Source organism: Apus apus, chromosome 1 (assembly GCF_020740795.1).
Source record: "Apus apus isolate bApuApu2 chromosome 1, bApuApu2.pri.cur, whole genome shotgun sequence".
Taxonomy (NCBI): Eukaryota; Metazoa; Chordata; class Aves; order Apodiformes; family Apodidae; genus Apus; species Apus apus.
In genome coordinates, this window is record NC_067282.1 from 1,880,059 (window position 1) to 1,901,542 (window position 21,484).

The 21,484-nt window shown below is 48.2% G+C and overlaps 1 protein-coding gene across 8 annotated transcripts in view; it reads left to right on the plus strand.

Annotated features, from left to right (window-relative positions):
* Window positions 1–21,484, plus strand: part of GDPD5 (glycerophosphodiester phosphodiesterase domain containing 5) — a 182,162-nt gene that overhangs the window by 42,208 nt on the left and 118,470 nt on the right. For 2 of the 8 annotated variants that reach the window (XM_051608707.1, XM_051608714.1), the window contains exons 2-3: window positions 15,505–15,660; window positions 20,433–20,607. In XM_051608707.1, the coding sequence (XP_051464667.1) occupies window positions 20,491–20,607 (117 nt within the window). In that variant the 5' untranslated portion in view covers window positions 15,505–15,660; window positions 20,433–20,490. Of the gene's footprint in view, window positions 1–15,504; window positions 15,661–15,735; window positions 15,757–15,978; window positions 15,999–20,427; window positions 20,608–21,484 lie in introns of those variants that run through there. The other 6 variants (XM_051608708.1, XM_051608709.1, XM_051608711.1 and 3 more) reach the window with 5 other exon arrangements.

Sequence of the window (21,484 nt, forward strand, 5' to 3'; positions counted from 1 at the left end):
CACCTCTTCAACACTTCTTCCCATTATGGAAGCCATCTGAGCACTGCCTTTGTTCTCTACAGTGCCTTGATGCATGGGAGAAAACTTGGCATGGGTCTGTGAAGGAAATGCCAGCACCTCTGGGCTTCTCAAGTTCCTGAAAAGGTGTTTTGTTTCCCCCCATGGTGGCCAGTCAGCAACAGTTACTTCTGTTTGCTTCCTTTGTTTTGATAGAATCATAGAAGGGTTGGAGTTGGAAGAGACCTTTAAAGCTCATCTAGTCCCATGCCATGGGCAGGGACATCTTCCTGTAGATCAGGTTGTTCAAAGCCCTGTCCAACCTGCCCTTGAAAAGGAGATGTTTTTTGAGCAGCTGCTTAGATTCCTTTTCACCTGCTTTGAACTAAAAGGTGTAAAATCAGTGGTTGACCTGGTGAGTGCAGGAGGAACCTGCAATGTTTAATTAATTGCTCTCACTTGGCACCTCTGGGCTTAGAAGAGCAGAGGAAGGTAAGTAGTTTAACTCAATTAGCTCTAGTGGGTGTAGAGGTTAGAATGACTTTTTTCATGAATGGGCATCCTCTGTCTCATCCACCTTTGGGACTTCTTGACCTGAAGATGCATATATTTGTTTCTCCTCAGCTTTCTTGGCTTAAAAGCTTCTGAAATTGGACTTTCATGATAACTGAGCTGTGGTAAGTCACTACTTCAGGTGGTGTTTCTCAGCTGTTCCATTTGCTGCCTTCTCAGGAGAAATAATTCCTGTCTGGTTAGTAAAGTGCTCTGTGGTCTAATACGTAAAATACTTTGATTTGATAATTGGAAAATGAGTAGTTTCATTAAAGCTGGGGCTGAGAGAGGTCTGGAAGATCTTCTAATACTGTCAGAATTCAGGACAGAGAAGAAAATGCTTCCTTCCCATTGTAACCCAGAAGGACTCTGACATAAGTGTTCTTAAACCAGCTTAAGAGATAGCAGAGATGGGAAAAAGCCCAAGTCAAACATGTTGCTGTTAAGGCCACAGAATCCAAAAATAGGATCACACTGCTGAGAATGAACAAGGACCTGTTGGAGGTGATGGTTTGCTAAAGCTTGACAGAGAAAATCAACCATGAGCCAGGTAGACCTGCTGTCACACACCAGCTGGGCTGTTGGAGTGAAGATATCAGTGTTGGTTTATAGACTGTGTCCTAGCAGGGAAAGCAAGGTCTTCTAGTTCTGGCAAGCAGTGTGGAAGCTCTTGTCTCCCATGCCTTTCCTAGACCATGGTATTCATGCATGCTGGAGAAACTGGAGGTCTCTAACTCTTGCAGTGATGAAGCAGAATGAGCATTCAAGTCAGATTCTCTGTTTTGCATTAAAAATAGTTCTTAAGACATGCAGAAATGGTAGATGGTGAGATTTGGGAACAAAGAGATGAAGCACACTTGAGCAGCCTGGGCTGGTGGGAGGTGTCCCTGCCCATGCAGGGGGGTTGGATCTAGATGATCTTTAAGGTCCCTTCCAACCCAAACCAGTCTGGGATTCTATTATCTGCACTGGCATAACAAGTCAGCAGGTTAATCATCAATAAGAAAGAGAGAAATGAGAAAAAGTAATAAAAATCATAGAATCACCAGCCCTGGCTGCTCCAAGCCCCATCCAACCCGCCCTTCAACACTGCCAGGGATGGGGCAGCCACAGCTTCTCTGGGCAACCTGGGCCAGGGTCTCCCCACCCTCACAGCCCAGAATTTCTTCCTTATGTCTGACCCTTCTACCTTGTGCTTTTGATGAGCCCTTGAGGACTAGCAGGATCCTGGCTATTTTTATAGATGAGGAGATTGTGTTAGGCCCTGTGAACACCTCATAAGGACTGGGAGAGTGATTGGCCTCAGGAGTTTCTTGCCCTGGAATACTTCGAGGGGGAGGTTGGTTGGCTTAGAGGGTGCTTGAGGGGATTTTCTGTCCTTGGTACAAGCAGTGGTCTCCAGAAATTCTTGTTCTTGTTGAATTCATTTATCCTGCCCCTCAGGAAGCTCTTTACCCTGTTAATGCAGAGTATTTTATGTTACAGCCTTGAGCAAATCTGAATCAATTAATTGTCCTTATCTTTTCCTGCTGCTCATCTTCCCATTAGTGGCCTGAAGCATGAGTAGTGAGTTGGGATTCTTCCTCCTCCTCCTCCTTAAAAAGAAGGTCCTGTGCTTGCACCACCAGGCACAGCCTCCCCAGCATTTACACCTCTATCTGACTAATATTTCCTAATCCCATCTTCCTCACTCCTTCTCCAGTCACCCAGCTGAGAAACACTCTCTGCAACCTTCCACTCCAGCCTCTCCTGATGGCTGAAAGAAAAACATCCCCCTGCTCTTTCCTACTCCCATATATACTTGAAAAATATACATACCTAGGCAGGAAGTCACATTTTGTTTTCAGAAAACAATCCCTCCAGTCCTGTCATTTTAATTTTCTTTGCTTCTTGGTCAGCTCTTTTCCTTTGGAATGCCAAGCTCTCTGGTTCATCCAAGCTGGACACTTTGCACTCAGCTGTGCAGTAATTTTTGATGCTGATTTGCCCTCGAGTTTCAGTGATCTGTGGGAACCATGCCAACAAAATGGAAAAGAAATTCTTATTTCAAAGAAACGTAGATATAAGTGCTTAGCAAAATGATTTCAGCACCGGATGGATAAATCAGGTTATGGTTGGGGGATTGAAGTTGTGGTTGGACTTGATGATCTTCAAGGTCCCTTCCAACCAGGATGAGTCTATGAAAAATAAAGTCGATGGTCAGTTGATGGTCTTTTTGGTTTGGGGGGTGGTTTTGTTTGTTGTTTGTCTGTTTGCTTCTAGTGCTTATAAAAGCCTAATCCTGAAAATCCCTGCTGGATTCCAAGCTGCAGAGAGAGGTTTTTATTGGCTACGTGCCAAAACAAGGAGCTTCCTCTTAATTTGATGAACATGACAGTGTTTTTCCAGGGACCTTTTCAGTGTATTCCAAAGAGTGGCAGAAACTGGCTTGGCCATCCAGCCAGAGAGTTACTTAATCTGAAGTGTTCTCAACGTTGTACATTTTAATTAAAAAACACAAACCCAAACAAAAAGAGTGTGCCCAAGAGCAAATGAAGTCTAGTTTCTCTGGGGCTTATTTTAAATCTTTTAATCTACCCACTTCCATCCCTTCAGGTCTCCAGCTGGGTGTGCTGAGTAGTCTTTGACAGTGGGGCTTGACTGGAGCTGCTCTGCTCTCGAGGGAGAAGCTCATTTGATCTTTTCCCACCCGGCAGCAACTCCTCTTGGAGAGTCTCCTGGTGAGTAACCCCTTTGTGGGTTGGAAGAGGCTGATGCTCCAGGGCATTGTTGCTTGGGCAGGGAAGGAAAAGTAGAGGAGTGCTGAGGAGAACAGGAACAGAGACATTTATGCAACCATGCTCTGTTTTCTTAGGAAAATAAGTTGGAAGGGAAGATATTTTTAGCTCTTGGCTAGTGAAAGGAAATCTGCCTGTTTTCTGGAGACAGTAGCTGCCTTCAGCTTTCCTATTGAGGCAGCCTCTTCATCTGAATTGACTCCAGGTGGAAACCCAAAGTGGTTGACTTGGAAGTGAAGCAGGCTCAATGAAAAGCCATTTCATCCTGAAAATTCTGTGTTTGTGTGAAGCTGCCTTGCCCTGTCAAGTTACACGGGCTGGTTTTCAAGGAACCTCTTAATAAATAAATGTTGGGATGCGAGGAATTTTGTTTTATAAAGCTTTTGTGTGGGAGTTGTCTGCTGCAGAAGGTCCTTCCCTGCTTTCCTGGCACGTGGCTGCTGTTTTTGGTCTGGATTCCAGATGTGTGGTGTGCCCTGACCCACCTGGGTAGGTGCTTCTGTCTTCAGAGCAAGCAAAGCCTTGAAGACTTGCACAGGTTCCTCTTGTTTCCTTGATGCTTGTCTGAGGATGTTCCACCAAAAGACGTGCAGGAAACCTTTTTTTTTTATTGTGTTTTCTGGTTGTTTGTTTTTTCCCTGCCTGGTGCTCAAAGGTCTGCCATGAGGAGTGCCCTTGTCTTTGTGGTGACAACTGTGTCTTTCTAGGTAGGCAAGGTCATCGTGTGGAATGAACACACCTTTCCCCATGGTCAGTTTTATTAGCATTGAGTGAATGTTTCCAGAACTGATCTTTAGTCTGAGGTGCTGAGCTCTCTGCTCTGGTAAGAAAAAAAATAATCTGTTGGGTATTTTTGCCACAGAGCTACTTCAGAAGAATGAACTTTCAGCTTCTGAGGCCTTTTCCTTAAAAAGCTCAATGTTTTACAGGGAAAGGAAGAGAGATACTGATGCTGTTGTATCCTGGCTTTGGAGTTCTTGTGGGACTTGCTGCTTAGCTGCTTCAAATGTTTGAATAAGCTGCTCTGGGCTGGAAGTCATTCCCACCAAACTACATAGCTACATCTTAATGTAGCTTGAGGTTTTTCCTCAAGACCATTTGCTCTGTAACATGAGGCTGAGGGTGATAAGCAATGTCCTAAATGGGCATTAGTGCCTTGAGGCATCTTAGACAGAGCTTTGTGCCAGCATCCCCAGACCCTCATGGCAACTTGGCCAGAGTTTGAATCAGAGAATCATAGAAGGGGTTGGGTTGGAAGAGACCTCAAAGACCATCTAGTTCCAACCCCCTGCATGGGCAGGGACACCTCCCAGCAGCCCAGGCTGCTCCAAGCCCCATCCAACCTGCCCTTCAACACTGCCAGGGATGGGGCAGCCACAGCTTCCCTGGGCAACCTGGGCCAGGGTCTCACCACCATCAGAGAAAATAATTTCTTCCTAAGATCTCAACTCAATCTCCCCTCTTTAAGTTTTAATCTGTTCACCCCCTGCTCCCATCCCTTCCTGCCCTTGTCCCAAGCCCCTCCCCAGCTTTCCTGGAGCCCCTTCAGGCCCTGGAAGGTGCTCTCAGGTCTCCCGGGAGCCTTCTCTTCTCCAGGCTCAACACCCCAACTCTCCCAGCCTGGCTCCAGAGCAGAGCTGCTCCAGCCCTCCCAGCATCTCCGGGGCCTCCTCTGGCCTCTCTCCAACAGCTCCATGTCCTTCTTGTGTTGGGGTCCCAGAACTGGACCCAGCCCTGCAGGGAGAGGTCTCGCCAGAGCAGAGAAGAAGGGGACAATCCCTTTCTTGACCTGCTGGCCACAGTGCTTTTGATTTGCTCTGCATGTCTTTTCCTGACCAACACCAATCACCTCATGGTTATGCATGAGGAGGGAGAAAGGTGTAAGGATGGCTGTAAGGATGGGCACCAGTGCTGGGCATTTCAATAGCACAGGGTGTATTTCTTTCCAGTTCTTTCCAACTTCCTGACTACCCAAATATCTCCTGCTCAGCTCTGTGCAGAGTTTCTCTTGGGGGTGGGGGTGGAGAGAAGACAACTACCTTGCTTTGGAGGCACTTTGCTGCAGATGTCATTGGTTCACACTCGTGATGATTATCTGGGATCTACCAGGTTGCTCATCACTCCTGTTAATGTGCTGAGTGGTGGTGCAGTTGGTGGCAGCCTGGAAGAGTGTCCCCGATGCTGGGGAGGGCTCTGGGGTGGACTGGGTTAATGCTCATTGTATTAAAAGTCCTCCAAAATGATTGAAAGCACTTGGACTAAATAGGTCTTGGATTTGCATCAGTAAATGAGTTTGTGAATCCCTCAGGACTGGTCCTTTCCATAAGGCAAACAAGATAGCAGCTGATGGAGCTGGCAGCTGGAGTTCTGGGGTTTGTTTTTATTAGAACAGGACTCTCCAGGCATGGCTTGGAAATGAGTGTGCATCTCCTCTGTTAACTCTGGGAGTCACCCTGTGGATGTTGGGGCCGTTTCCTTCCTGACTTCACCCTCTCTCCTTTTCCTTTGATGTGTCATTTCCAATGTCAGAGTCAGAATGACTTGGACCAGCCTTTTGAGATGCTCTTTGGGAGCACGAGGAGCGTCCGAGGGCGTCGCAGCCTCTTGCCAAGTCAATTGAGAAAATTCCCTCCTGGAAAGACTTACGCTGCTGCAAACAGGAAAATCACTTAGTCCTTATTCACATCTTCCTGAAGATCAACTCCCAGGTTTTGAAAGAACAGACACATCAGCAGTCAGGACAATATTTAGCTGGTGTTGAGTGACAGCGCGATGGGGTAGTTGCAATCTTGTCTCCTGCTCCAACCTTCCTTAGCTGTGATTTTCGTTCACTGTGCAGTGTTTGGGTTGAGCTTGTAAATCCCCTGGGAGGGGAAACTGTCACATCTGTCTGGTTGTGTTGAGCAGAGCCTGATTTAAACGGAACTGGAAAGAACTCAGCAGGAACTGGAAGGAGGTTTAAGGAATGCGAGACAAACCTGTGCTTGTTCTTTGGAGCAGAAGAGGGGTTGACTGGGTGTTGGCCCTTGCTTTGTCAGGAGCCAAAAGAGGAAAATGGGCATGGAGGGAGGGGATATCTCATTTTTTCTGACACTGTTTTTGTTTCCATGCTTTCCAAGCAAGCAGAAAGCTGTAGCAGAGGTGCTGAAATGGAACCAGCCTGTTGGGTGAGTCTGCCCAGGCAGCTCCTCAGAAGGGGATTATCATATCACAGGCTGGAATAGCTGGGGGGATCTACCTGTTAAATTTGGAGCTGCTTTATGAGCAGGGCCTCCAGAATGTGCTGTAGCTGTTTGTTTGAAAAACCTGCATGTGCATGGCATTCTGGTTGTGGCTTCCAATCAGGTCTTGAAAACCTCCAAGGATGGACCTTGTACAACCTCTCAGAGATACCTCTAGCATTGAGAGCCTTCCTGAGTCACAGAATCACAGAATGGTTTGAGTTGAAAGGGACCTTCAAGATCATCCAGTCCCACCCCCTGCATGGGCAGGGACACCTCCCAGCAGCCCAGGCTGCTCCAAGCCCCATCCAACCTGCCCTTCAACACTGCCAGGGATGGGGCAGCCACAGCTTCCCTGGGCAACCTGGGCCAGGCTCTCCCAACCCCAACACTAAAATGTGTATCAGAAATGGTATCTTCAGGTTTGACAGGCGCTGTGCATGTGTCTGCCATGAACCTTTCAAACTGCTTTCAGAGCCTGTGTCACATCTGGGGCTCTCTTCATGCCACATTCATTCATGCTCTTGTTGAGAACTCTGGTATTTCCCACTCTACGACTATATTGTAAAGATCCTCCTGTGATCATCTCCTAATCCAGGCTGACTTTGCTTGTTGGACTCTCCTGGGCTTTGTCAGTTCTCTCATGGCTTTTTGGAGGGCTCTGTCCAAACCTGGACACCTATAAGGCCTTTCTAGTGTAAGATGACCCGTCTTGATTACTGCAGGCCAGTCTGGTTGCAATGAGAAGGAAACAAAAAGTGTTAAAGCCAGAAGTTCTCCAAAACCAGGGAGATGAAGTTGACTTCTCTGAGTCACCAGATCCTGCTGGCCATCCTCTCTTTAGAGTACTTTGGCCACAGCAAATCCAGTGTGTTTGTAGCAGGAAGGAGTTTCTGGTGTGATTAGAGTCTTATCAAAATCATATATGGTGTAGGAAACCAAAACAGTTTCCAGCTTGTAGAACAAGGGAGCTACAGAGGAGCAGCTAACTGGTATGGGGCAGTGAATGTTTGCTTTGGAAAGGGAAGCAGAAATGACATCTTGGAAGATGTGGAGGGCCAATCCCATCCTGGGCTGCATCAAGAAGAGTGTAGCCAGCAGGTCAAGGGAGGTTCTCCCTTTTATTCTGCCCTGGTGAGGTCTCACCTGGACAACTGGGTCCAGTTCTGAGCTCCCTGGTTCATGGAGGACAAGGAGCTACTGGGAAGAGCCCAGCACAGGCCACTGGGATGCTGAGGGGACTGGAGCATCTGGCTGTGAGGAAAGGCTGGGAGAGCTGGGGCTGCTCAGCTGGAGAAAAGGAGGCTGAGGGGGGATCTGATCAGGGCTTGTAAATATCTCCAGGGGGTGTCAGGAGGGGGGGGCCAGACTCTGCTCAGGGGTGCCCAGGGACAGTACAAGGGGCCATGGGCACAAACTGGAGCACAGGAGGTTTGACCTGAATGTGAGAAAATCCTTCTTGCCTGTGAGGGAGACAGAGCCCTGGGACAGGCTGCCCAGGGAGGCTGTGGAGTCTCCATCCCTGGGGACATCCCAGCCCCACCTGGATGTGTTCCTGTGGGATCTGCTCTAGGGGATCCTGCTCTAGCAGGAGGTTGGACCAGATGATTTCCAGAGGTTCCTTCCAGCCCCAGTCATTCAGTGATTGTGTAATAGGTCCTGTGTGTGCAGGTCTTGCTGCTGATGTGATGGGTGAGGGTATTTTGGGGCCGTGTGGGTTGCGTGCAGAACGGAGCAGCCAGCCTGGGAGAGCCTCTCCTCATTCACTGAGTTAGCTCCTCTGCTGCTGGAGAACATTGCTTTGAAGAATGCTTCTTGCAGCTGTAGGGAAGGAATCAATCATAGGGAATAAAGAGCTTGTAATCCATTTAACTGGGACTTTCCACCTCTCATTAAGCCAGAGACATTCATGCTTAATTCTCTGGGTGGCAGTTGCCCAGCAGACCTGCAGAGTATGGACTGTAAAATGAATCTTGCTTCCCCCCCCTCTCCTCACTGTTTCAGTTAAAGCCTGTGCAGTGGGTTTGGAGACATTTTGCTCATTCTAGACGAGTGCTATGGGCATGGTTCATGTGGTTCTTTTCTTGCTGGCATGAAATTTTCAGCAGTGTAGGAGGGAACATGTCTTAGGGGCAGCAGAGAAGAAGCCCTCTACAGCAACGTGTTGGACCAGCTTCTGCTTTAGCTGCTGGCACCTTCCAGAGAAGGTTGAAACTGCCCCTTGGAGGCCCAGCTAATGCAATCCACTTGTGTTTTGTGGTGAACTCCTGGGGGGGTTGTGTAGGAAAAGGTCACTGGGGAGGGGGGAGAAAAGCTCATCTGCAAAGGGAACTGCTTGTCAGGGTGTGCATGTTCAGAACCAGTTCTGTTTCCATTTAATTCCTCAGCAAAAACACACACTGAAAATGGAGTAAGGCTTGATGTCACCTTTTGTTTTGCATCTTGGTGAAGATGGCAAAGCTCTTGTAGTCTGTGGAGAGCAAAATATTATGTAATCTTTTTTAAAATTTCTTGAGTATCTTGTAATTCTGTGTCTCTTCTTCAGGGTTATCTTGAACATCTAGCTGAGCTTTCCCAGGTCTTGCTGTCTTTTGACTTCTCCCACTGATGGTTTTTCCTTTCTTCTCTCACTGTCTCTGTGTTTGGGTTGAAAATGAGGTGTCTTTGTCCAAGAAACAGCCTCCCTCCCCTTCCAGCTTCTCCCAGACCTGTCCAGTGCTTTCCTGCATGTCAGTCTGGTTTTTTGGCTCAGAGACTTCTCCTTCTATGAGTCCTCTGGCCTCTCTCCAACAGCTCCGTGTCCTTCCTGTGCTGGGGACCCCAGAGCTGTTCCCAGCCCTGCAGGGGGGTCTCAGCAGAGCAGAGGGGACAATCCCCTCCCTGGCCCTGCTGCTCACGCTGCTGGTGACACAGCCCAGGACACGGGTGGGTTCTGGGCTCCAGCTCATGTTGAGCTTCTCATCCACCATCACCCCCAGGTCCTTCTCCTTGGGGCTGTTCTCCACCCGTTCCCCACCCTGCCTGTAGCTGTGTTTGGGGTTGCCCCACCCCAGTTGGTGTTTTCTGTCCCACAGTGTTCAGGTCGTGCAGCAGTTGTGCTGCTGTAGCTTTTCATGTGGAACTGTTTGCATTTCTAGTCGTGGTCAGTGACCCTGATGCAAAGGTTGACACTCCAAGCTTTTCTCAAAGCTCTATGTCAAGGAGATGTACTTACAGGAGTAATTAACTCCTTGGAATGGGAATTCAAGGTGTTGCTGTTACTGCCCTTAGCTATCTTTTTTCTGCTATTTTTGGGGGGCCCTCCCTTTCAGCTTTGCTCACAGCTGAACTCATCCTTATTCCATTGCTGTAACATAAATGTTTCTGTCCCCCTGCTTTGCCTGACATTTGCTGGCCTTTCTTGTCAAGCACAGGAGATGTCCTCCTCTGGGCAGCCCAACTTGGGCCTCCCCTGTGACACAGAGCTAGAGAGATGGAAGCAGACTTTTGACAGACCCACCAGCTCCCCTGAATTGGGTTCAGCTCTGTCCATGTCACTTGATACACTTCTCTGGCTTCTTTGGGTACTTTCAACTCCTCCCTGCAGCCACCTGTCTCTGGAGTGGTTATGAGTCAACTTTCTCTGCCAGGAAGAATGGGGTTTTACACCTTTTGGGTGCTTCAAACTTCTCTTTGCTTCTTCTAAAAGCCAAGAACCTCATTAGACTTGTAGATGTGAGCAATTAATGAGGAGCTGCCCCTCTCTCCACCAGCCCCCAGGAGAACAAACTCTTCATACCTGAGTTGCCAGGAGGTTTTTGACAGAGAGACCCAGAAGTAACCCATGTTTCCTCTTAATGAAAAGTCCTCATGTCCCCAGCTGTGTTTTGCCACCTTCTTCCAGTACCTTCAGAACATGTTCGTGGTTTCACCTGCTTATTTTTATTTTTTTTTTTTCAGATATAGTTAGTTTGAAGAATAGTGGAGGTGTGGGAGATAGTGCTCACAGGGCTTGTTAAAAATCAGGAGTAGCATAGAGGAGATGAGCCAAAGAAGGCAAATGGAAAGCTGTGTTTTGAGGTCTCTCTTGGTGGGCTTCAGAGGTTTGCTGAAAGGAACTACCCCCATGGCAAGAAAAGCTTTGAGCAGGGTTCACGTTTGGGCTGCTTGGATCTAACCATAAAGGAGGAGCTTAGGAAGATGGTCTCTGCTGCTTTGTTCTGCTCTCAGAGCTGTTGTGCTTTAGAAAATCAACTTCTAACATCAAAACAGGCAACACGTTACTCTCTTTGGACTTTTCCAACTAATGAAGCCTGGGAGATGTTGGACGACTGATTCATCACGTGTTTTATAGTCCGTAGCGACTGGTCTCCTTTGAGCTGGAACCTTTGGTCTACATTACTTCTTGTTTCTCTAATTCTGGAGCTATGTCCAGGCAAGACAGCATTCCAGGTAAATGCATCAAGAGTCCTCACCAGATTTCTCTCTGTGTCCAGCTTTCTCTTGACTTTCAAACTTCTGAGCATGATGCAGAACTCGTGAACTTGTTGCACTGGTTTCCAGTGGGAAGTCACTTAGAAACCAGGTGGACACAGTTCATGGGGCTCCTTGCACACATTTGTAGACTCTCATCTGTTACCAGCTTGGTCTCCATTGCTGAATATCTCTCTAAGAAGAAGCTGAGCTGACCATCAGCTGGGATGTTCATGCCTTGTCCATCCCTATTGGTCTTTGCCAAGGCAAATAAAGTAGCTTGATCTTTGTCTTCGACATCAGGGCTGGCACCTGGGTTGTTGCAGAACCTTATTCCTTCTGTCTTGAGGGCATGGTTGTAGGAAAAGCCTGTGCTGTGATCATAGATTTGGGATGGAAGGGACCTTAAAGACGATCTAGTTCCAACCCCCCTGCATGGAGATTCATTTGGTCATTGCTTTGTGAGAAGTTTGCACAGGTTTTTCTGGTGGCCTGTTCCACTTCACAGAATCACAGAATATCAGGGGTTGGAAGGGACCTCCAAAGACCATTGAGTCCAACCCCCCTTCCAGAGCAGGACCAAAAACACCAACCAAAACCAACAACAACAAAAAATAGGGCAGATCACTTTGGAAGGCATCCAGACAGGTCTTCAAAGTGTCCAGAGAAGGAGACTCCACAACCTCTCTAGGCAGCCTGTCCCAGAGCTCTGTCACCCTCCCAGGAAAGAAGTTCTTCCTTATGTTGAGGTGGAACTTCCTGGGCTCCAGTTTGAATCCATTGCCCCTCGTCCTGTCCCAGGGCACAAGTGACAAGAGCTTGTCCCTGCCTTCTTGATGCCCTCATGTACTTATAGACATTAATTAGACCCCCCCTCAGCCTTCTCCTCTCTAGACTGAACAGCCCCAGGTCTCTCAGCCTTTCCTCATCAAGCAGGTGTTCCAGTCCCTTCAGCATCAATTCCTCAGCCCTTTTTAAAATGCTGGGCACCCAACCTGCCCTCAGTTTATGGAAAACATGCAGAAGCTGGATTGCAGAGGACATTAGTGTGTACTATGCTTATTTATTTAGGGAGATTAAAGTCTAAGTTTCTCTTTTGTGATCCCTTTGAAGTGTTTCTCTTTTGAAGTCTGAATTCCCATCCACTGGCAGTGTACAACCCCCAAACTACATGCTGCCCTAGTTTCAAAGCAGTCTTTTTTTTTTAAAAAAATAAATACATTTCAGAACAATAAACAACAGGTCAGACCCACAGGGGTTACACGTCAGCCAGATCCTGACTATTTGGATCATCACTTGGCTCTTTGTGAACCAAAGCAGCTCCACAGGCCCTGGGTTAGGATGTAGTCAAAGGGTTTTGGCATCACCAGGAGTCAGGGAGACAGTGATGTTCCCTTTCACAGGTGTAAGACTCTTCTGAAAGACCAAGACAAGGGCCTGTAGACATATTTTTCATCTTGTTTTTTCATATTTATTTTTCCCCCCCTTATTTTCTGTCACTGGGGAAGCAACATTTGGCTTTTGGGGCAAGGCTGTTTTGCCAACGTGTGGATTCCTGCCTCAGTTCTCATCTAAAAGGCTCTATTTACTTGCAGACATGCACATGGCAAGGATCACTTTGCTTCAGATTATCTCTTATTTGTGGTGTTGTTTGCCAGGGAAAAAATTGAGAGAGTCACTGGCATGTTATTGCATCTGTTGCTTTTATTTGTGCAGTGACTCTTCAGTGTTATCTACCTAAAACTGAATGTTTCATAGAATCACAGAATGGTTTGGGTTGGAAGGAACCTTAAAGACCATCTAGATCCAGCCCCCTGCATGGGCAGGGACACCTCCCAGCAGCCCAGGCTGCTCCAAGCCCCATCCAACCTGCCCTTCAACACTGCCAGGGATGGGGCAGCCACAGCTTCCCTGGGCAACCTGGGCCAGGCTCTCCCCACCCTCACAGTAAAGAATTTCTTCCTTACATCTAACCCAAATCTCCCCTCTTGCAGTTTAAAACCATCACCCCTTGTCCTCTCACTAGAAACCCTGGTGACAAGTCCCTCCCCAAAGGGAGGGAGTTTGTAGCCTGGGAAAGGTGGGTGGGAGACCTCTAACCCAACCCAGTTTCCAGAGCAGAGAATAACTACGTGTTGGGAAAAATAACCCCACTGGGTCATCAGGAGGTCTTCAGTGGTCAGGGGAGTTGTTATTTGGGCACCTTTCACCACTAAAATGCATCAGTGACAGGACAAGGGGCCATGGGCACAAACTGGAGCACAGGAGGTTTGACCTGAATGTGAGAAAATCCTTCTTGCCTGTGAGGGTGACAGAGCCCTGGGACAGGCTGCCCAGGGAGGCTGTGGAGTCTGGGACATTCCAACCCCACCTGGATGTGTTCCTGTGGGGTCTGCTCTAGGGGATCCTGCTCTGGCAGGGAGGTTGGACCAGATGATCTCCAGAGGTCCCTTCCAACCCAAACCACTTTGTGATTCTGCGATCATCTCAGCAATTGAGGCAGTTTGTGGCTTTGAGGTGTTTTCTTACCATTCCTGCCTTGAAATTAAACCTTAATCTTGCAAGTTGAGATGTTCTGGGTCAGGACCAACACAACATGAAAGGTTTGTGTGTGTGTGTGTGTGAGTGCTCAGCATGTGTGTGTGCATAGAGATTTCCTCCTGAGGGAACAGCTGAAGCAAACATCCCTCTGTAAGAATTGCTCTGTTATTAGGAGGATATTGTCCCTCTTCCACTTCCCAGGAGAGGAAAGTGAAATTGCATGACTTTGCTCTGGCTGAATTCAGTGATATTAAAGAAAAGATCTCTATGAAAACCTTGAAGAATCTGTGAAAGTCACAAGAATTTAGATCCATTCCTTCCGACACTGAAAAGAATTTCAGTCCTGGCTTGGATAACAGAGGAAATGTGGGGGTTTTTTTGTGCCTAGAACTGGAAGCTTTGATCTCAAAGAGCTTAATTTCTGTTGTTTAGAGAGCATTTAAGGAATATCAGGATTTTCCAGTATAATTAGGGAAACAATTGACAAGAAGGCCTGCAAGAAAGTCAGCAGGGATAACTGGTTATTAGGGATGTTCTCACCTATTTGGTGTAGGTAATTATTTGTTTTACAGGGTTTTAAGTGTAACTAGATTGTTAGCAATTTTAATAAGAGATGGGGAGGCTGAAATTAAACAGGTTCCTGATAAACAGGGAGCCCATGAGTCACCAGTGAGAGGAAAACCATTTCCTTGAATGTGGAAATGGGTAGAACCTGTCAAAGGTCTTTTCAAATGGGTTAGCCAAAAAAAGTAAAGAGATAAACCTCAGTCAGCTTTGGAGTCTGTATTTTCTGCATGTCTTTGCCTTGCAAGTGGGGACAGCTTCTTTAGACCTGATTCTTGAGAGATTGCACCTTGTGTGCTTGGGGCCTGCTTGGCTTTGGACTGTCCCACTGCTCCAATGGTCTTTTGGCCTCTCCAGATGTGGGGTGGCACATGGAGGTGCAGCTGTGATGGAATTCCTGTTATCCCCCTCACCCTCCCAACTGATCTGCCTCTCTGGAACCACAGGAGCCTCCTGGTGGAAAGCCAAAGCTTTCCATTTGGTGGGTGTCTCCAGACATGCCTTGATGGATGGTAGGTAGAAGACCACAGGTGTCCTCCATATCTTGCTGGAGGCAGATGTTTTAGAAGACCACAGGCATCCTCTTCTCCCCAAGTGCTTGAGTTTGCACACTCCAGCATCTCCTTAGACTTCAGGATTCAAAGCATCCTTGGCTGTGTTTTGGTTCTTTCCTGGATGTGCTGATCCAATCTAGGAGCCCTTGGCAGGCTCAAGCCGGAATTCATGTGCTCACTGTGCTTGAACCAGCTCAGGATTTTTGGGAGAAGGCTGGAGGGAGCAGGTCAAGGCAGGTCCATAGCTGCTTTTTCTCCCTCCAGCTCTTCCAAACCACACTGACCAGGCCACATGGCTATTTGGAATGGTCCCTTTGGGGGTGTCTCTGGATGTGTGCTAAGCTGCTTGTCTCTGGGCTATTAAAAGATTTGTCCCAAGATGCTGAGTGAGATCAGTGTGACCTGCATGAAACTGGGTTGGGAGGGGAAAAACGACTTGAAAGGGGGGAGGGAATCAGAGGGGAAGGCTTGGACTGTACCAAGCCTGGTGAAAGGGTTAGATGCCATCAAACCTGCTGCCCCGTGGTTTCGTTCACATGATTCACCCAGTGCACTTCAGGATGGGGGCTCTTCCCCTCCCTACAACAGACAGCACTGAGAGGGTGGAACAATTGGTCCTGATTGCTCTGTTCCCTCCCCACGTTTCTGAGTATCTCTCCAAGGCTGCAGGGAGGGAGGAGTTAACTCCTACAGACCACCAACAAAAAAAATAATAAAACTCCACATTTTTAGGCCAGATCTCCCCGGAGAACTTCCTTTGTAAATTTGCAAATTGAATTCTTTCTTGCCTTCTTTCTTGTTATGATTATTTCATTATTTTTCCTTTCTTTTCTGTGTGCTCCAAAGCTGCTTGGCAAGGAATGATGTGTCACAAGCTGTAACGGATACGGACAGCCCAGTATCTCAGGAATGCACTGTGTGCTAATTAGGCATCCTGGAGCCTTCAGAAAATGCTCCTGCTGTATTTGCAGATGGAATCTTCCCTGCCTCCCCCCTCTTTGGGTAAGCTGGCTGGCAAACTCAGTTACTCAGCTCTAAGAAGTTTGTAGCCATCGGCAGATGATGTATCTTTAAAGAGGAGGTTGAGAGCTTGTGTGGGTTTGTGTTTTCTGTTTTATTTCCCTCTCCCCTTCTGGTGCACGTTGCTGAATTTGAATAATTAATATACATTGTCTTGCTTCCTGTTTTCTTTTCTGTATGTAATGCTAACCAGCAGAGGTTTGAATCATTCATAGCCTGCTTTTTTTCCACCTCAAAGCTGTAGATGTCATGGGAACAGTGATTGGAAGGTACAGCCTTTCTGCTTCTCTCCACTTAATCCCTTTCTGGAAGCAGGAGAAGTGAGTATTCAGTCTATGATCTCAGCCAAGCAAGGATCTCTGGACAGATGGTATCAGTGTGGTTTCTCTTGAGCAGCATCTTGCTTGCTGTGCTTCAGTCTCTTCCTGCATCTCCTGTTACTCCTCAGGTGTCTGTGTGTGTGGTGGGGAGGATGGGTGCTGTGTCCTGTGCTTTCCTTTCTCTTGTGAGCTTCTGGACATCTGCTCATGACCTTGATGGAGAAGAGGGAATGATTTGAGGCTTGTAGGTTGTGTCTCATGCAATTCGGCTGCATTTAGGAGTGGCTTTTTCTTTTTTTTTTTTTAAATTCATGTTGGATTTCTTCTCTTTTTGCTTCTCCTGACTCCTTTTATGGAGAGAAGCCTGGATCTATGGGCTTCCATAGCATCTGTCTGTGTTGGGATTCAGAGAGAGGGACCAGGATGGGAGCTTCATTTGGTGGCTTATGGAGCCTTTTCAGCTCTTATCATAGAGTCATAGAATGGTTTGGGTTGGAAGGGACGTTGAAGATCATCTGGTCCCACCCCCTGCATGGGCAGGGACACCTCCCAGCAGCCCAGGCTGCTCCAAGCCCCATCCAACCTGCCCTTCAACACTGCCAGGGATGGGGCAGCCACAGCTTCCCTGGGCAGCCTGGCCCAGTGTCATTATTTTCCCTCGTGTTTTCCCTTGCTTGTCATTTTTATCCTCTTCATTGTTTTGAGTGGATTCTGCTGTTCTTGAAACCTTCCAGCAGAGTCTTGTGGTGTTTGCATTGGTGGTCAGGTGTGCTTTTGGGTTACCCTTTTGGACTGAAAACATTTGTGTCCCTCCTGAACTCTGCCAGGAGACTGGGAGATGCTGGATTAGATGCTGCTGCAGGAGGCTGGTAGATGCTCTTCAGAACTGGAGAGTAAGCTCAAAGCTTTTACATCTACCCTGGCTGTTGGTGTCCCTGGTGGGATTTTTCTTCAGGAAGGGTTGGTTGCTGGTCCCTGTACATCTGTGAAGTGTGCCCATACCTTACTAAAGCAGTGCTGTTTGAGAAGGCTTTGGTACCTCCACTACCTCTGGCTGTGCACCAAAGTTCATGCTTTTAACTGATGATTTTGGATTTGCAGTCATGAGAGGGATGTTTGTATCTTGAACAGGTTAAATGAGGGATCCTGGTGGTAGCCCTGAAATGAGAACTCTTCATGTGCCTTCTAACCTGTGGAGCTAACCCAAACTTACCCTATTCCCTTACCAGCCTGATCAGCTGCCTCCTGTGAGTTGTGCTGTGAGGTTTCAGGGACTTGATGGCTTCAGCTTTGTTAATGGAATGATGGATCCATAAAATGAGTTTATAGTAATTCCATTCTCTGCTCCCAGGATATCCTGCCACTGCCGAGGAACTGGATTTCTATTTGAAAAGTCAGGATTTGCCAGCTCTGTGTGTGTGTGTGTGGCTGGTGTGCAGCAGCCCTGCTCCAGGTGTTGGGGCTGGAGAACAGTTTCCCCAAAGAGCGGAGCGATGAAATACTCACACGTGCTGCTTGTGTTTGAGTTTGTCATGCAATTCTTCTGCCCTGGCACAGAAAAGAAGTGGTCAAAGCTTTCACAGGGAGAGGTGGTTTGTCTGCCCTCTTGCCTTGTGTGATTGAAGCAGGAAGAGGTGGAAATCGGGGGAGACGTTGTCCTTTGGTGATGAATTCATGAAGAATTTCTTGGAACAGCTGTAGAGGTGGCAACATGGGCCTTGGCAGTGGAGTTGTCAATAGGATCTGTGTAATTTTTCATGTCCCACAACATCTTTCATGTCCCTTGCAGCTGGGGGTGTTCAGGGCAGAGATGATGGCTGTGTCCAGCACCCTCAAATAGCATCGAACTCCACTTTTCCCCCAGCATTTCTGCCCAAATTGGTTGTTGCATCTACCCCTGAAGTTCTGCTGGCGTGTGGGGGAGGCAGGTTGGGAAGCTTTTGTAGGGACCATCTTGAAGCAGGCAAAACCTGGAGATAGGAGGCAGCCTGTGCAGTGACTAATGCTGAGCTTTATAAACAGCATGAGAAGAGCTGGGGTACAGGCAGGGAGGTGACCTCAAGCATGGGGTGGTCCAGCAGGGCTCAGGGGCAGCTGAGCTGGGAGAGCATGGGGTGACAGGATCAGCAAAGAGCTCTTGTGTTTCAGACTGGGTGTGTTTGTGCCTCTGTCCTGCACGTCCTCCCTGAGGGGATGAGCAAAACCACGTGGGGATCCAGGCCAGCTATGAACTGAGAAGAAAGTCCTGCACGACTCGTGTCCTCTGCCTGGGTCAATGCCTTGAGCAGTGCCCAGAGCATCACAGAGAGGTTTGCTGAAAGGGCAAAGCTACATGTTTTTTGTATGTCTGTGTAAGAGGAAGACAAAGGAGCTGTGGGCTCTGGAGATGGTAACAGTCGAGTGGGCTTTGAAGCCACAACAACCATGAAACAAGGTCTGTCTGCCCCCTGGGGATGCTGAGTCCAGATAAGAGAAAGTCAGGACAGGGCTGTCCAGGCTGTCAGCATGAGGCAGAGGTTGTAAACAGACACAAAGAAGGACAGGAGCTGGAAGGGTTGAGCTGACTGCATCCTCACTGCCATTTCTAGACGCTGCAGTGGACTCAGTGTTTCCAGACTCAGTGTTTCCAGGGCCTGCAGCATCTCCTTATGCATTGGCTAGAATGAAAAAGAGGGTCAGCTCCATTCTTGGAGGCTTCTTTCCGTGGGATGTGGCAATGAAAGGTGGCTAGGTTACCTCCCTAAGCCCCATCATGCTTTGCTGATGCCAGTGAGGATGTTGCTTCTCATGCCTGTCATGGGTTTTGCACAACTTGGGTATGGGGCATGCTGTGTGTAAGGAAATTGAGTTTGCCCTGGAGAGGGTGCAATTTTCTTACTGCCCACAGGAATCCAGAGGAGGCCATGAGGATGATCTGAGGGCTGGAGCAGCTCTGCTCTGGAGCCAGGCTGGGAGAGTTGGGGTGTTGAGCCTGGAGAAGAGAAGGCTCCAGGGAGACCTGAGAGCACCTTCCAGTGCCTGAAGGGGCTCCAGGAAAGCTGGGGAGGGGCTTGGGACAAGGGCAGGGAGGGATGGGAGCAGGGGGAAGGGTTTCCAGCTGGCAGAGGGAGCTGGAGCTGAGATGTGAGGGAGGAATTCTGGGCTGTGAGGGTGGGGAGAGCCTGGCCCAGGTTGCCCAGGGAAGCTGTGGCTGCCCCATCCCTGGCAGTGTTGAAGGGCAGGTTGGATGGGGCTTGGAGCAGCCTGGGCTGCTGGGAGGTGTCCCTGCCCATGCAGGGGGCTTGGAACTAGATGCTCTTTAAGGTCCCCTCCTGCCCAATCCAGCCTGTGGTTCTGTGATGCCCTGCCTGCAGCTGTGCACGCTGTGGAAAGGCAGCCAGGTACTTTGCAAGCTCAGCTGCTGTTGAGCACCACTCATTGTGCAACTGAGTAAGCACACCACAGTGATGTGTGGGGTGTGGGTGTAGGCTTGTGCACCAGGAACCTGTGGAAAACCCCTGATGCAAGTTAAGTACAGCTGGGAGCAGCAGCACGACACCACCAGCCTGGCAAACATCTGCTTTCAGGTTCCCTTCCCCCAGCGCCGACTCCGTGACTCAGTAAGAGCCGAACAGATTCCTTGGTCTCTTCAGGATGTGACTCTCACCAGAGCCAAAAGCCAGCATCTAAATATATATATATGTATATATATAGTTAATAAAAAAAGAAGCCCTGTGATGCACAAAGCATATAATCCATGGAGCTGAGGACTCTCCCTCCAAGCAGTGATGTTCCCACGCATGGCAAGTAGAGCAGCTGCATCTGCCTCAGGTCCTTTGGGATTTAGTGCTGCTTGGTGGAGAGGGGCTGTTTCTCCTGGGTGAAGGCTGCAAACCAGCCCTGCCTCCCTCTGAGTGCCTGTTGGAGATGTATACAAAGGGAGAAGGTAATATCTGCCTTTTCCAGCTTGCACAGAGGTGTTAGTTTTGGTGACTCCACGGGATGCTTGAGAGAAACTGGTTCACCTTGGCTGCGTTTCAACTTTGCAGAGGTCTCCGAATCAATGTTAAGGTTGTGCTTGTGGAAGGTGTGGTTCTTTACATTTCCATCATTCATAAAAATCGAATCATCTGGACTGCAAATAATCTGCCTACTGCTCTTGTCCTGGTGTGGCTTTTCTTACTGATCACTCCCGTGAATACATCTGCTTTTAGCGGTGTGGGAGAAACTGCACAAGGAAATAAAACTTGCAAGCTAATTAAACTTCTCAGTCTTGTTGAGTAACAAGCTGGAGATGTTGGCAGGGCTGGGAATAGATCTGATTATCATTCCTCCTCTCTAAACAGCCAGAGGACAAGGTTAATTATTAAATTGCTTGTTAATGTATTGAAATACGCTTGCTGGTTTTAATTCCCCTTTTTTTCCCCCCAACTCTCTTTTCTTCTCTTGCTGAAGGGCGCTCCCAGGACCTGATGGATTTCTGATACCTCTCTCCTGAGGGGCTGGAAGGAGCATGGTTAAACACCAACCACTGCAGTACTACGAGCCACAGCTATGTTTGTCCTGTCTGACCGGGATCTACGGCTGCCGCTGGAAACGGTACCAGCGGTCACATGATGACACCACCAAGGTGGGTAATTGGCCACATCACCTTTTCCCGTTGACTCTGGATGGTGGATCTCGGTTGAAAATGCTGGATGTTGGCTTTATTTGTGTATATGCTTCTGTTGCTGGCTTGGATGGACCAGGGAAAACCACTGGCACCACGGCGTGGAGGTCTGCGAGAAGTTCTCGATGTCGTGGTTCTTAAAGGGATTGAGTTGTGTGGGTTTGGCCAGTGCTTTCCTATTGGTACTGGAGGAATCATGTGTTTTGCTCCTTGCTCTGTGTCTTACTGGTGTACTTGTGTTTCTTGGGCTGACCATGTAGGTAGGACCTGTGTTTCTTGTGGAGTCTCTTGCTCCCGTGCGTGTGAAAATGAGTTTGTAGGTCGGAAAAGGCAGGAGGAGGTGAGAACTAGCTGGGGATAAACAGGGGAGTTGTCAAAGATGACTTTCCCTCCCCTGGATAAATGAGTTTTTAAGAGCTCTGGCAGAGGGAATCCAGGCAGCAGGGCTGGACTTGCACCTTCCCTGTCGTGTGGGGCTGTGAGGTGGGGTCTTGTGAGGCCTGGTGTGTTTCTAGGGAGAAAAGTGAAAAATAACCTGCTGTCAAAGCTGCTCTATTGCATTGTCGGGGTAGTGATGGTTGTGTATTGCTGTTCTCTGTGCTCTCATGGCTTTTTGGTTGGGTCTTTGTTTTTATTTAGTATGTTTACTACTTGAAGAATTAAAAACAAAAGACACAAACCGAAGCTTAAATCTCGTTTCTCCTGGCAATGATCCCAGGAGATTCTTTAGCTGCTTTTGGAGGGCTTAGCTTTGCTCAGGCAACAACTGCTCTGTTTTGGTTATAAAGTCTACAACCAGGGATATTCCTGGCTGTGGAGTGCTTCTCCTCTGGAAAAA